The 14,172-nt window shown below is 49.8% G+C and overlaps 2 protein-coding genes across 2 annotated transcripts; both read right to left on the minus strand.

The window, feature by feature from the left end:
- Window positions 1-129: 129 nt before the first annotated feature.
- LOC141802630 (uncharacterized) lies at window positions 130-5,286 on the minus strand. Its single transcript, XM_074686193.1, has 2 exons — window positions 4,722-5,286; window positions 130-3,935 (listed from the first exon to the last, which is right to left on the minus strand). The coding sequence occupies exon 2, from the start codon at window positions 3,903-3,905 to the stop codon at window positions 1,176-1,178; it is 2,730 nt and encodes a 909-aa protein (XP_074542294.1). The 5' UTR covers window positions 3,906-3,935; window positions 4,722-5,286; the 3' UTR covers window positions 130-1,175.
- A 747-nt stretch (window positions 5,287-6,033) lies between these two features.
- On the minus strand, window positions 6,034-14,172 carry LOC141803247 (uncharacterized). Its single transcript, XM_074687210.1, has 3 exons — window positions 13,299-14,172; window positions 9,549-10,804; window positions 6,034-8,253 (listed from the first exon to the last, which is right to left on the minus strand). Exons 1-3 carry the CDS (start codon window positions 14,168-14,170, stop codon window positions 7,355-7,357), a joined length of 3,027 nt encoding a protein of 1,008 aa, XP_074543311.1. The 5' UTR covers window positions 14,171-14,172; the 3' UTR covers window positions 6,034-7,354.

Genomic DNA, 14,172 nt, shown 5'->3' on the forward strand with positions numbered 1-14,172 from the left:
TGTGTGTGTGTGTTTTCTGCAGCTTCCTGGCAGCGATGGATAAAAACACAGCCTCAGGTGTAATCACTGATCTTTATTCAGACAGAGGAATGATCTGCTCCTCACAGGACCAGAGAAACCTGTTGGTGATGCTCAGAGATCTTCTACACAAACTTTAAACTCTGACAGCATGTTCCCCTTTCAGAGACAAAGACTCAAAGACTCAAAGACTCACAGACTCACTGCAATCAACAATAAAAAACAGCAAATATTCACCTCGAAGCAGCAAATCTAATTTAACTTCAACAATCGTTCAATCAGTTCACAGTAAATGTTGAGGAGACTGAATCTGAGACGTGATCACTGCCGTCCTCAGGTTAGCGTCAGCTTCTCCTACAAACGACGATCAAAGACGATCAAAGAAACGTTCAGACTCTGGGGGGAGTCGCCCTCAGACGGGCTGAGGAGTTTTTCAGGTCATGAGAAAAGTTAGTGTAAAGTCCTGGTTCCTGATACTGAACCAGCTGATCTCTCTGAGGAGAGTTTGACACTTTCTTTCTCTCACTTTTCACTTTTTAAAAACACGTTGAGACAACAGCTCCTCCTACAGGATCCTGTTCAAACGTCTCTACTTCTACTGGTTCTGCTTCATACATGGTTCATGTTTCTACGACACAGTTTAGACCTGTTTCCACCAAGTGGTCTGGTCTGGATCAGTCCGGTTTGGTCCGGTCTGGATCAGTAAAGCCTGGTCCTGTTTGTGTTTCCTCAGCTAACCACGCTCTTCGTGGCAGGCGGCGTGTAAACTGGACGCTGATAACAGCCACCAATCAACGGACTGCAGTGTTTCCAGATCGACCTCATGGGGTCAGATCAGCGTGTCAGGGGGACGGTACGGGTCGGGAATTTATGGACCTGTCCCAGTTTGGTGGAAACAGGACTTCAGAATCTGTCTATTCATCCATCTCTGTGTCCCCTTGTCCAGTAGTCTTCAGTCTCTGGTCCTGATGAGTCTCTGGACCTGGATCCTGTCACAGGGACAGGAGTGAATGTGAACTTCTCTGGGTTCAGGTTTTCAGACCCTGATGGTTGGTCTGTGGATCTTCAGGAGGGTCTGGTTTGACCAGGTTTCATCAGAGTCAAGATTAAATGAGTCTCTCAGAGGGTTAAACCTGATCCCTGTTTTCTGACCCCCTCTAGACCTGGTCGACCTCGGTCTCGGGTTCAGAGGAGTCTTCAATCTTGACCTCGATCTCAGGCTGGAGACACGTCTCTGGGTTTCTGGCTGGTCCTGGTCCTCCACAGTCCTTCACCTCCTGACCTCCAGCACACTTGTGTCTTTTGACTTGTCTGTACCAGGTGAACCTCAGGTCACAGGTGGAGCAGCTGTAGGGTTTCTCTCCTCTGTGATGCGCCATGTGCAGCGTCAGATTGGATCTGTGGTTGAACCTTTTCCCACACTCAGAGCAGTGAAACGGCTTCTTTCTGGTGTGAACGAGCATGTGTGGGATCAGCTGATCTTTGCGTTTAAACCTTTTACTGCAAACAGAGCAGCTGAAAGGTTTCTCCTCCTTGTGGATTAACAGATGTTTGGTCAGACTTCCTTTGCAGTTGAATCCCTTCCCACACTTTGAGCAGCTGAACGGTCTTTCTTTCCTGTGGCGGGACATGTGATAAGTCAGATCAGACCTCTGAGTAAATCTTTTTCCACACTCCAAACAGATCAATGGTTTCTCTCCCGTGTGAACTTTTCTGTGTCTGATCAGATTTTCTTTTCGATTGAAGGTTTTAGTGCACAAAGGGCAGCTGAAGGGTTTCTCTCCAGTGTGAACGGACATGTGAAGACTGAGACCTTCCTTCTTATGAAACCTTTTCTCACACTGGGAGCAGCTGAAGGGTTTCTCTCCCACGTGAATAATGACGTGTCTGGTCAGATGAGCTTTCAGGGTAAACCTTTTCCCACATTCAGAGCAGCTAAAGGGTTTCTCACCTCGGTGACTGGCCATGTGACGCATCATGTTCGACTTTCTGTTGAACCTTTTATGGCACTCGGAGCAGCCGAATGGTTTCTCTCCTGTGTGGACGATCATGTGAGTGGTCAGCTGATGTTTCCATGTGAAGGTTTTCGTGCACTGAGAGCATTTCAGGGTTTTCCTCTCAGGTTTAGAGACCTGGTTCTTCTGTTCCTCAGACAGCAGTTCTTCTGGTTCACAGCTGTAGTTGACTTCAAGCTGGACCTCAGAGGAGTCTTCAGTCTTGGTTCCAGTTTCTGGTCCTCCAGACTCCTCTGGTTCAGCTCCTGGTTCAGTCTGGTTCTGCTGGGGTGCTGAGGTCTGTTCTCCTCTACACTTATGTTTCTTTAACTGTGGAGACCAGGAGAATCTCAGCCCACACACGCTGCAGCTGTAGGGTTTCTCCCCTCTGTGGCGTGCAATGTGAAGAGTCAGACTGTATTTTCTGTAAAATCTTTTCCCGCACTCTGAGCAGCAGAAGGGTTTCTCCCCCCGGTGCCGCTCCATGTGAAAAGTGAGGTTTGACTTGTGGTTGAATCTTTTCCCGCACTCAGAGCAGCTGAAGGGTTTTTTCTCGGTGTGGAGCACCATGTGTGAGTTCAGACTTCCTTTTCGGTTGAAGCTCTTACCACAGACGGAGCAGCTGAAGGGTTTCTCCCCCGTGTGGATTCTTGTGTGCATAGTCAGGTTCTGTTTGGTTTTGAATATTTTCAGACACACGGAGCAGCTGAAGACTCTCTGACCGCGGCTCCGTTTGCTGTTTCTCTCTGTGTTTAGCTCATACTGATGCTCTGTGGTCACCCTCCAGTCATGACCTCTGGCTTCAGTCACTGTTTCTGAAGAGGCTCCAGTCCTGACCTCGGTCTCTGAAGTCCTGTCTGGATCTGGTCCCCAGCAGTCCTGCTGATCCGCTCTCTGCTCCTCAGGTGGATTTTGGTCGAGCTCTGAAGCTCCTCCCACACATTTGTGTTTCTTGAACTGTGGATGCCAGGAGAAGCTTTGCTCACAGACGGAGCAGCTGAAGGGTTTCTCTCCTCTGTGGTGAGCCATGTGAAGAGTCAGATTACACTTGTAGTTAAACCTTTTATCACATTCGGAGCAGCTGAAGGGTTTCTCCCTGGTGTGAACCACCAGATGGTTGGTCAGACCTTGTTTCCTCCTGAACTGTTTGCTGCAGACGGAGCAGCTGTAGAGCTGATGCTGTGGTTGGTGGATCCTGATGTGGTTGGTCATGTGATCCGTACTCTCCTCAGAGGACTGACAGCAGCTGACTGCTTGTTGTCCCCCGTGGATCGCCATGTGACGAGTCAGATTAGACTTCTGAGCGAATCTCTTCCCGCACTCGGAGCAGCTGAAGGCTTTCTCTCCCGAGTGGACCAACATGTGCTGGGTCAGGTTGTAGTTGCGGCTGAACTTCATGCTGCAGAAGGGGCAGCTGAAGGGTTTCTCCTCTGTGTGGGTGGTCATGTGTCGCGTCAGCAGCCAGTTGTTTTTGAAGCTTTTGTCACACTGGGAGCAGCTGAAGGGTTTCCTCTCTGCGTTCGTCGTGTTGTCGTTGGGTTTCTCCGCTGAGTCCGAACCTGACGCATGATCTGGAGGCTCCGCCCATCCGTCGCTGTCGTCTGTGTCTGACGCAGACGAGAATTCAACTTTGACCACGGTGTCTGGTCCTGAATCAGTCTCTGGATGTGGGTCAGTGTGTGGTCCTGGATCAGTCTCTGGATGTGGGTCAGTGTGAGGTTTCTCCTCCTCCTCCTCAGTCTTCACAGGGACAGGAGTGAATGTGGTCTTGGTGGTCTCAGCCTCCTCCAGTCCTTGAAGCTGCTCTCCCTCCTGACTGCTCCACTGCTCCTCCTCCTCCTCTTTAATGTGGGGGGGCTCAGAGCCCTCCTCAGGGTGCAGCTCCTCCTTCATCTCCTCCAGCTGCTGGGCGTCTGCAGGTCTCTGTGAGGAGACAGACGATAGAGAAGCTGTCAGTTCATGTTTCAACCTTTAAGAGCTCAGACCAGACTCTATGATCCTCAGAGACCCAGAGACCACCTGCCCCCCCCCCCCTCTGAGAAACGGTTCATGAAGAGATCTGCTGGAGCCTCAGAGCCTGATTACTATAAACAACAGGTCTCTCAGCTCCGCTCACACTGCCCCCTACAGGTCAGGTCAGGAAGAAACTGCAGAGAAAATATCAGACGATTAAACTGAAGAAGGTTAAAGATCAGCTGCTGTCGAAACTCTGAGTGACTGGTTACTGATGAACGGGTTAGTCACATGACTGAGTGACTGGTTACTGATGAACGGGTTAATCACATGACTGAGTGACTGGTTACTGATGAACGGGTTGGTCACATGACTGAGTGACTGGTTACTGATGAACGGGTTAGTCACATGACTGGTTACTGATGAACGGGTTGGTCACATGACTGGTTACTGATGAACGAGTTAGTCACATGACTGAGTGACTGGTTACTGATGAACGGGTTAATCACATGACTGAGTGACTGGTTACTGATGAACGGGTTAATCACATGACTGAGACGCCTTCAGCAAAAAGTTTCTGAGTGAACGACGTCATCACCAGAAAACATCAAACAAACCCTGAACTACAGGAACACGGACCGGAACCAGGACCAGAGGGAACAGGTCCACACTGTGTGTGTGTGTGTGTGTGTGTGTGTGTGTGTGTGTGTGTGTGTGTGTGTGTGTCCCTTCATAAAGAGAGGGGGGGGCACTGACCTGAAGAAGTTCTAAACCATGATCCAGATTCTCTTCCTCCTGGTCCTTGTTTCTGAATTGTCTTGTTATTTGGATCCGAGTCTGAGACCTGCTCACATGAAGACCTGTGGACCAGCTTCCAGCAGAGTGAGTCCAGAGGGTCCGGGTCCAGGAGAGTCCGTGTGTGTGTTAGCAGGAGCTAGCTGCGGCTAACCCGCTGTGCTGCTCTCTGGAGGTTAGCTTTGAGCTCCTGAGACATGAACCGGGACCAGGTCTGAGCCGAGGACAGAGACCAGCAACCTGCCCCCCCTGCAGCTTCCGGTCAGCTGTTAACATCCAGCTCTTCTCTCCGTCTGTCTGTCGGTGGAGCTCCTCTTCTCTGATCCAGATCCTGGTCCTGTCAGGTCTCTGTGAGCCGCAGCGAGCAGCCCACACAGTCTGAGCCAGACCACATCAGACCCAGGTCCAGGAGTCCACGGGGGACCACAGAGTCCACGGGGGACCACAGAGTCCACGGGGGTCCACAGAGTCCAGATCAGGACTTTAGACCGCCGCTCTGAGCCTCTGTTAGCTCAGTGCTACATGCTAACTGTGCTTTAACGAAGATCCGAACACACCCGGAAACAAACACACTGCTTCCGGTGCGCTGACCTGGCCTTCAAAATAAAAGCTTCGTTCACAGATCAGTGAATCAGTGAATGAAATAATTTAAAGAGTTTTAACTTTTTCTGTGTCGGAGCTTTTAGACAGAAAACAAAGATTATCAGGTGAAGCTCTGCAGAGGAAAAACACTCACCTTTATTTTATAAATAATAATAATAAAATGTATAATAAACAACAGGAAACAGTGAGAGGAGGAGCGATGTGTAAATCACCTAGAAATAAAACAGGTGGATGTTACAGTTCACATCATTTTGGCTCTGACCTCAGTGATTCTGTGAATTTTCATTTTCACTAATATCAACATGAAATCCTTCGACCTCCTCTCTTCACGTCTTAAAATCTTCACTGATGACGTCTGCTTTGAGTCTCTGGTGGAGGTGACTGCTCTCCTCTGAAAACACGTTTCCAGTCCACGTGAGCAGCTCGTTAACCCTTTCATAACCGTGATGTGACAGATTCAGTCACTTCCTCTTTCCTCAACAGAAACCCAGCGAAGCTTCAGACCCGACAGAACAGACTTCACCCAGAGGAGCTGGACGGGTTTCTGTCTCTGCCCGTCGACACCAGACCAAGCTTCATCCCACAGAGACCAGAGATCCCAGACCCCCGAGGTCTCTGATCCTCAGGGTCCTGGTCCAGTTTCACAAAACAGGAAGTGAGACAAAGAGGTCCAACACTCAAAACAGAAATAGAATAGAATAGAATAGAATAGAATAGAATAGAATAGAATAGAACAGAATTTCCTTTTATTGATCCCGGTGGGGGAGGCAGCTCAACAAAGACTGAAACAAAGTGCAGCAAACTCAGAGAGACATGAAAAGTTTATTTGTGGAGCTTCACAGCAAACTGACAACATGAATAAGAGTTATAACAGCGGGGGGTGGGGGGGGGGGGGGGCATCAGGGTGAGGGTGTGTGTCCACGTGTGTTAGCATCATAGCATCAGGCAGAGCTGCTGAGGTCAGAGCAGGAGGAGCGACCTGAGGCAGTGCTCCGTCCTACACCGTCAGAGTCTGAGGCCCCGTTCACATGTCGCCGAAAACGGTCGATTCCGCAAACATTTCGTTGCGTTTTGGCCTTCCGTTTAGACGAGACCACGTTGCGTTTTCAGTGAAAACGCAAACTTTTGAAAACGCTCCCCAGAGTGGAAAGATCTGAATCCGCTCCTCCATCCAGCTTCGTGTAAACACAGAGCGGAGCGTCTCAGGGTGAAACGCTGACGTCACCGCATTCGCACTCGCAGTTTCAGGTGAAGGCTCCGCGCTCAGCCACATTTCCAGTTGAGCCAGTAGTTGGCGGTAATGAGCGTTATGGTTGGATTCCCGACCGTCTCACACAACAAAACGGCAGAAAAAGAAAGAACAGAAGAGGAGACTTCTCCTCCTGGAGTCGTATGAACGCGGATCATTTTCACGCCGTCCTCATGTAAACGCGGGTGGCTTTTGAAAACGCAAAGGAAGAATCGTTGCGGGAGTCTCCGTGTAAACGGGGCCTAAGTCTGCTGCTGCTGACGGAGCTGCTTCAGGCCCCCAAGGCCCCACACAGAGGGTCAGAGGGGCAGAGGGTCAGAGGGCTCTCACCCACCTACTCCAGGGGGTCCAGGGAGCAGTCCAGGACAGACCTGACCCTCATGACAAATGTCCAACAACAGGAGGAAGAAGTTGAACATCATCAGAGTTTCTTTCTGTCGTGTCCCCGTGAGACTCAAACAGGGTCAGGATCCGAGGTCCAGACACGCAGATGATTCCTACGCCCCGTTTCCACCAGGTGGTTCAGTCCAGTTCGTACCTGGACAGGTCCACAAATTACCGACCCAAACCGAGGAGCTAGGAACTCTGCAGACTGTTTAAGGTCACGCTGTGGAAACACAAACAAGACCAGACTGGACTGATCCAAACTGGACCACTTGGTGGAAACTGGGCTTTGGGTTTCTGTTCTTCAGAGGAGAACTGGTGAAAGCCAAGCTGGGAGCAGCTGAGTGGTTTCTCTCTGTCACCGGATCACATGGTATAAGGATGGTGATGGTTTCTGGGAGTCTGGCTCTGAGCGACGCTCTCGGCTCTCCCTCCAGTCCCCGCTGTCCTCAGTCTCAGCGTCTGAAGAGTCTTCAATCTTAACCTCGATCTCTGGTCCTAAATGAGTCTCTGGATCTGAGCTCCGGTCTGGTTCTGGTCCTCCACAGTCCTCCTCTGCTGACTCAGCATGATGGGGACCTGGACTGGACTGGGAGCAGCTGGGGGGTTTCTCTCGGCTGTGGATCCTCATGTGTCTGGTCAGGTTCTGTTTGAAGTTGAAGCTGGTACCGCACTCGGAGCAGCTGAACGGTTTCACTCCTGAGTGGATCCTCTCGTGCCGGGTCAGGTCCCCCTTACGGATGAAGCTTTTCCCGCACACGGAGCAGCTGAAGGACTTCCCTCCTTTATGGATCACGTTGTGTTTGGACAGGTTTTCTCTCAGGTTAAACCTTCTCCCACACAGGCAGCAGCTGAAGGGTTTCTCTCCTGTGTGGATTCTGAAGTGTCGGACCAGATGTTGGTTGGTTTTAAAAGTTTTACCACACTCAGAGCATCGGTGTAGTTTCTTCACAGTCTTAAGTTTCTTGTCTTGAATGTTTCCCACAGAGTGAACATCCGCCTGGTTTTCTTTGGCTTCCCTGATCGCTCCACAGTCCTCCTCCTCCTCCTCAGTCTTCACAGGGACAGGAGTGAATGTGGTCTTGGTGGTCTCAGCCTCCTCCAGTCCTTGAAGCTGCTCTCCCTCCTGACTGCTCCACAGCTCCTCCTCCTCCTCTTTGATGTGGGGGGGCTCAGAGTCCTCCTGCTGCAGACTGGAGCTCCACTCCTGCTGCTCTGGAGGCTCTTCTTTCATCACCACCAGCTGCTGCAGGCCTGCTGACACACACACACACACACAAACAAACACACACACACACACACACACACACAAAGAGAAGTTTGTATTCACTAGATGTGTAACCTGTGCCAATCATCAGAACGAGCCCGTCGTTCAGCCGTGGCGTTTGAGAAACAGTTTCCTGTCGTCTCCGTGAAACCATGAAACTGTGAAACTGTGAAACTGGAGTTTTCTGAAAAGAGATTTTCTGGTGACGTCAAACTGTGGTTTGTGTGGAGGACAGGACTCTGGGTGTAAACATGTCTGAGGTTTCTCAGAAACCGGCTACGTGTGGACGAGGCCTCAGATTCTTATCGCTTTGTCTGAGGTCATGTCACAAGAAGCCGGTTTCTGGGAAACCTCAGATCTTTGTACGTTCAGTCCTGTCATCCACATGAAACCACATGTTTATAAAAAACTTTTTTTCTCTGTTAACTCCGACCAAAGGAAGATTTTGGAAAACTCCAGTTTCACAGTTTCACGTAGACGGCGGGAAACAGTTTCAGTTTCTCAAACGTCACGGCTGAATGACGAGGCTCGTTCTGATCGGCTGGCACGAGTTTCACTTCTGAAAAACTCTGACACGTCAGGGTTTAACGCGCTTTGAGCTGCTCTTATCAGAGGATCTGCTCGGTTACATGTGGAGGAAAGTTTTCCTAAAAATGAATGAGGGGAAATCGTGTGGCGAAGGCTTCAGAGACGTGATCTGTGACTTTTTTAATTTCTTCTTTAACTGAAAAAAATCACATTTGGATGTTTTTCCCGTAAAATAAAAATGGAGCTCTGTAAGTGTGTGTATTCACAGCTGTGTAATGCATGAACCTTCATGACAGCTTAGTAAAGCTTTAAAAGCTCATATTCACAGACAGAGAAATAAACGAGAGGATCTAAAACTAATTGACGAGACGCTGTGAGACTACAGGTGTAAATATCAGACACTAAAACAACTGTCGAATGTTTTTTCTCGGTCATTAAAATGTTTAATTTGTCTGAAACTGAATTAAATCCTCACCTGACCTGAATCATAAAAACCAGATCGTACGGGGACCAATCAGAGCGCAGTGACGCTCAGGGGAAACTCAGGACAAACGTCCGTTTTCAAACTCATCACATCATGTTTGAATCAGCTCACATGTTGTCACAGACTGTGCTGTTCAGCTCCACTGAGGCATGATGGGAAACCACACGTCTGGATATCAGGACAAACTGTGTGTGTGGTCACTAAACTAAAAATATTCACAGTTTGGTTTCAGAAACAGCGTCAGAGTGAGCGCTCTGTTTTTGTTTGTCTTACCTTTCAGATCCCCCTCAGAGTCCAGACCTGATACGCGTCCCCCGGTTCCCCTCCAGTCCTCACAGTCTCTGATCTTAAAGTAAGAAAAGGTTCTGGTCTGGATGGATTTCTCTTGTTGTGAAGGAGTCTCTGGATCTGGGTCCCTCTCTGGTTCTGGTCCTCCACAGTCCTCTCTGGTAGCGGCCGTGTCTGACTCTCTTTCCTCCTGAGTCCGGTTCACGTGAGGCCCTGAATCCAGACTGACACACACGTGTCTCTTTAACTGAGTCTGCCAGCTGAAGCTCTGTTCACACACACTGCAGCGGTACGGTTTCTCTCCTCTGTGGTGAGCCATGTGAAGAGTCAGACAAAACTTCCTGTAAAATCGTTTACCGCACTCGGGGCAGGCGAAGGGTTTCTCCTCGGAGTGGATCCTCATGTGCAGGCTGAGGTGACACTTTCGTGTGTATGTTTTTCCACACTGGGAGCAGCTGAAGGGTCTCTCTCCAGCCTGATCTGCTGAGTGCTCGGTCAGAGTCTCTGCCGTCGTGTTTCCACTCAGCGTTTCTCCTCCTGAGTGCAGAGTCATGTGAGCGTTGAGGTTAGCTTTCTGGGTAAATCTTTTACCACATGTGGAGCAGCTGAAGGGTTTCTCTCCGGTGTGTGTCCTCATGTGTCTGATCAGATTGTGTTTCCTTTGGAAGCTCCGCCCACACTTGGAGCAGCTTTCTGATCTCCTCTCAGCTCGAAGCTTCTCGTTGTTGTTGGAGTCTGAGCCGGTCCGGTCTTTGTCTGATGGGTGAGTTTTAACGTGGTTGATCAGAGAACTTTTCACTGTAAATCTTTTCCCACACTTGGAGCAGCTGAAAGGTTTCTCTCCTGTGTGAATCCTGGTGTGTTGAGCCAGAAGCCATTTGGTTTTAAATAATTTCCCGCACACGGAGCAGCCGTGAGGTTTTTTGACAATCTTTCTGCCATTTGCTCTGATCCGGTCCCCAGACTTCAGAGGTTCAGCTGGGTCAGTGTGTGGTCCTGGATCAGTCTCTGGATGTGGGTCAGTGTGTGGTCCTGAATCAGTCTCTGGATGTGGGTCAGTGTGTGGTCCTGGATCAGTCTCTGGATGTGGGTCAGTGTGAGGTTTCTCCTCCTCCTCCTCAGTCTTCACAGGGACAGGAGTGAATGTGGTCTTGGTGGTCTCAGCCTCCTCCAGTCCTTGAAGCTGCTCTCCCTCCTGACTGCTCCACAGCTCCTCCTCCTCCTCTTTAATGTGGGGGGGACTCAGAGTCCCTCCTGCTGCAGACTGGAGCTCCACTCCTGCTGCTCTGGAGGCTCTTCTTTCATCACCACCAGCTGCTGCAGGCCTGCTGACACACACACACACACACACACACACACACACACACACACACACACACACACACACACACACAGACACACACACACACACACACACAGGAAGTTGTTGGTGTAAATGGTTTCTCTTGTTTATCTTCAGATGTGATCAGTTTAGCTCAGTCTGACTTTGTGCTGATGTTTCTTTATTTTCAGCTGTAAACTTACATTAGCTTCATGAACCAGGCGTGTGATGGTGTTAGCATTAGAGCTACATTTATCAGAGCTGAAAGAAAAACACTGTGTCCGTCAGGATGACTGACTAACTTTAACTTCCGCTGTGTTGTGGCTTTCGCAAATCGTCTGACGCCTGCCGGCCACCGTACACTGAGACTAAACGAGGCTAACGCGCTGTGCGAGGATTAGGAGATTAGCTTCAAGCTAACAGAGGCTAACTACAGCTGAGTGTCTTATAGGAAACAGAAGAAGAAGAGGAACCTGCCCCCCCTGCAGCTTCCGGTCAGCTGTTAACATCCAGCTCTTCTCTCCGTCTGTCTGTCGGTGGAGCTCCTCTTCTCTGATCCAGATCCTGGTCCTGTCAGGTCTCTGTGAGCCGCAGCGAGCAGCCCACACAGTCTGAGCCAGACCACATCAGACCCAGGTCCAGGAGTCCACGGGGGGACCACAGAGTCCACGGGGAGACCACAGAGTCCACGGGGAGACCAAAGAGTCCACGGGGAGACCACAGACTCCGACCAGGACTTCAGACCGTCGCTCTGAGCCTCTGTTTGCTCATTACGTACAAGAGAACAAAAACACGCACCGGAAACACACACGCTGCTTCCTGTCGCTCATGTGGCCTTCAAAATAAAAGCTGAGATTTAAACATCACATGAATTTCTGTAGTTACAGATCAGATTAAAGGTCTGACACATCCCTGCTGTATCTGATCACAGACTGGTCCAGGACCAGCACATGCTGCCATCCAGACCATGACCCTACAGGTTTCAGAGAGACCAGGACAAACCACATCCTGCAGGATCAGAACAGCTCTGCAGGAGAAGAGTCTCAGTCCTGGACTTTCCCAGTGAAAACAGCTGGAGCAGGATGAGATGAAAACCTGGACCAAGGAGACCCCGATCTGTGGAGCTCAGATCCCCTACCAGGTTTCTCTCCCTGAACTGGGTCACACCTGAGAGTAAAACCTGATCCTGGACTCTCCTCCTGATGTGGATCTGCTGTTCCTGCTGATCCACGAACGAGGAAAGGTCGTTACACGCAGAAGAAAGTGCAGTTAAAGACAATCATCCTCACATTAAAGGGACATATCATGCTGATCCCTGATTTAATACTTACATATAAAATAATAAAGTTGAAAACGAGACCTTTCACCCCCTGAATTTTCAAAGAATGAGATATTGTATTTTTTCTCATATCCTAGAACGAGATCTGATGCCTCTGAAAATAGGTCATTGACATTTGGCGGCGAGATTTCGACCTTCATGACGACACGAGGATCCTTTGTTTTTATTGGAGTAATCTGATAAAGCAGCTCCTCCTCTGTGATGTCAGTTAGTCACACAACCGCCACCGAGGGATACACCCACCAAGAGCCGAGTATAAACGTATAAACTCTACATGTTACAGTACCGGTTTGACTCACCACACTGAAGCGTCCTGAGATGATCTGTGTCCAGGTGGATTTTCTTCCTCCTGAGCTGCAGAACCGTCCTGGTCTGACTCGGGGTCCAATACAAAAGGACGTATCCTACACTCTGCCATTTTATTAGTGCTATCAATGCCTTACGGTGAAGTTTTGGCAAACAGCAAACTCGCTCAGTCTGCTCCATCCTCCAAAAACCGCCCCCTGGCTCTACCCCCTCTGCCCCTCTGATAGAACTGACCAATCAGAGCACAAAGGGCTGTGACGTTGCGAGGTTACTGGAGGTCATTCTCCAAACGGAGCGTTTCAACCAGATCTTCAGAATGGCCTAAAATGAGGATATTGAGAACGCTATTGTGGGCGATGAAGGAACTAAATGACTTGTACTGAGGGCAGAAATGCTTCACAGGCATCCTAGTCTGGATTAGTGAAAAGGAGAAACAAGCAGGATATGTCCCCTTTAAAGAAAACTCTGTGGCTCTGTTATGGACTCAACAACACGCTCAACAGACGCACGTTACTCAGGTGAGACAGACGCTCAGAGGCTGATACAGGAGCACTTCCTCTATATTTTAACCAATCAGAAACACAGAGAGGAAATTATCCTTAGACAGTCACTAACGTTTACATCTGCAGATCATCAGAGTGAAAAACAAACAAATGTTTATCAGAGTTTAAATCATCAGGAAATGATCTCGCCTTCCACACAAACACCACACAACACAACATAGAAATAAGTGAAAAACTAAGACTGATTAAACACTCCTCATGTTTCCTAGCTGACTCTCTCTGCCTCCTTGTTTCCTTCCTTGTTTCCTTCCCTCTCAGCCTCAGGACCGTCTGAAGTCTTCTCGTCGCAGCAGCTCGTTGATTGTTGTAAAGAAACTGCAGCAGAGACGTGTCCGGGTTTTTCTCTGGTCTCTCTCCAAAAGTCGCTGTCCACACTGTCCTCAGGCTCAGACCAGTCCCCTGCCCTGATCCCAGACTGTGGTCCTGAGTTGCTGCCTGGTCCTGGTCCTCCAGAGTCCGCTGGTTCAGGCTCCCCTCCTGCGTCTCTCTGGTCCTGATGAACCCCTGAGGCCGGACCTCGGGCACAGACATGTTTCCTCAGGTGGATGGGCCAGAGGAAGCTCTGCTGACAGACGGAGCAGCTGAAGGGTTTCTCTCCCCTGTGATGGGACATGTGAACGGTCAGATTGTACTGATGTCTGAACCGTTTGCCACACTCTGAGCAGTGGAAGGGTTTCTCTTTGGTGTGAACCAGCATGTGTCTTGTCAGATGTGCTTTACGTTTGAAGTTTTTACTACAGATGGAGCAGCCAAAGGGTTTCTCTCCTCTATGCACCAGCATGTGTCTGTTCAGCGTTCCTCTTCTGTCAAATCTGCTCCCACACTCCGAGCAGCCGTAGGGTTTCTCTCCTGTGTGTGTCCGTGAGTGTATCCTCACACTCTGTGTACTTTTGAACACCTTGTTACACTCAGAGCAGCTGTATCTTTTACTCTTCTTCATGTGGTCCAGGTTCTCCTCGGGGTCTGGACCTGGAGGGCGCCTCCTGGTCTCCTTCCAGAAGTCGCTGTCAGGACTCTCCTCGCTCCTCGGCCTCCAGACCGTTGGAGGCTCTCTGGTCCCAGCAGCCCGACGATTCATCC

Source organism: Halichoeres trimaculatus, unplaced genomic scaffold (genome assembly GCF_033239565.1).
Source record: "Halichoeres trimaculatus isolate MK-OKI-2021-1 unplaced genomic scaffold, fHalTri1.1 fHalTri1_scaffold_14, whole genome shotgun sequence".
Classification (NCBI taxonomy): Eukaryota; Metazoa; Chordata; class Actinopteri; order Labriformes; family Labridae; genus Halichoeres; species Halichoeres trimaculatus.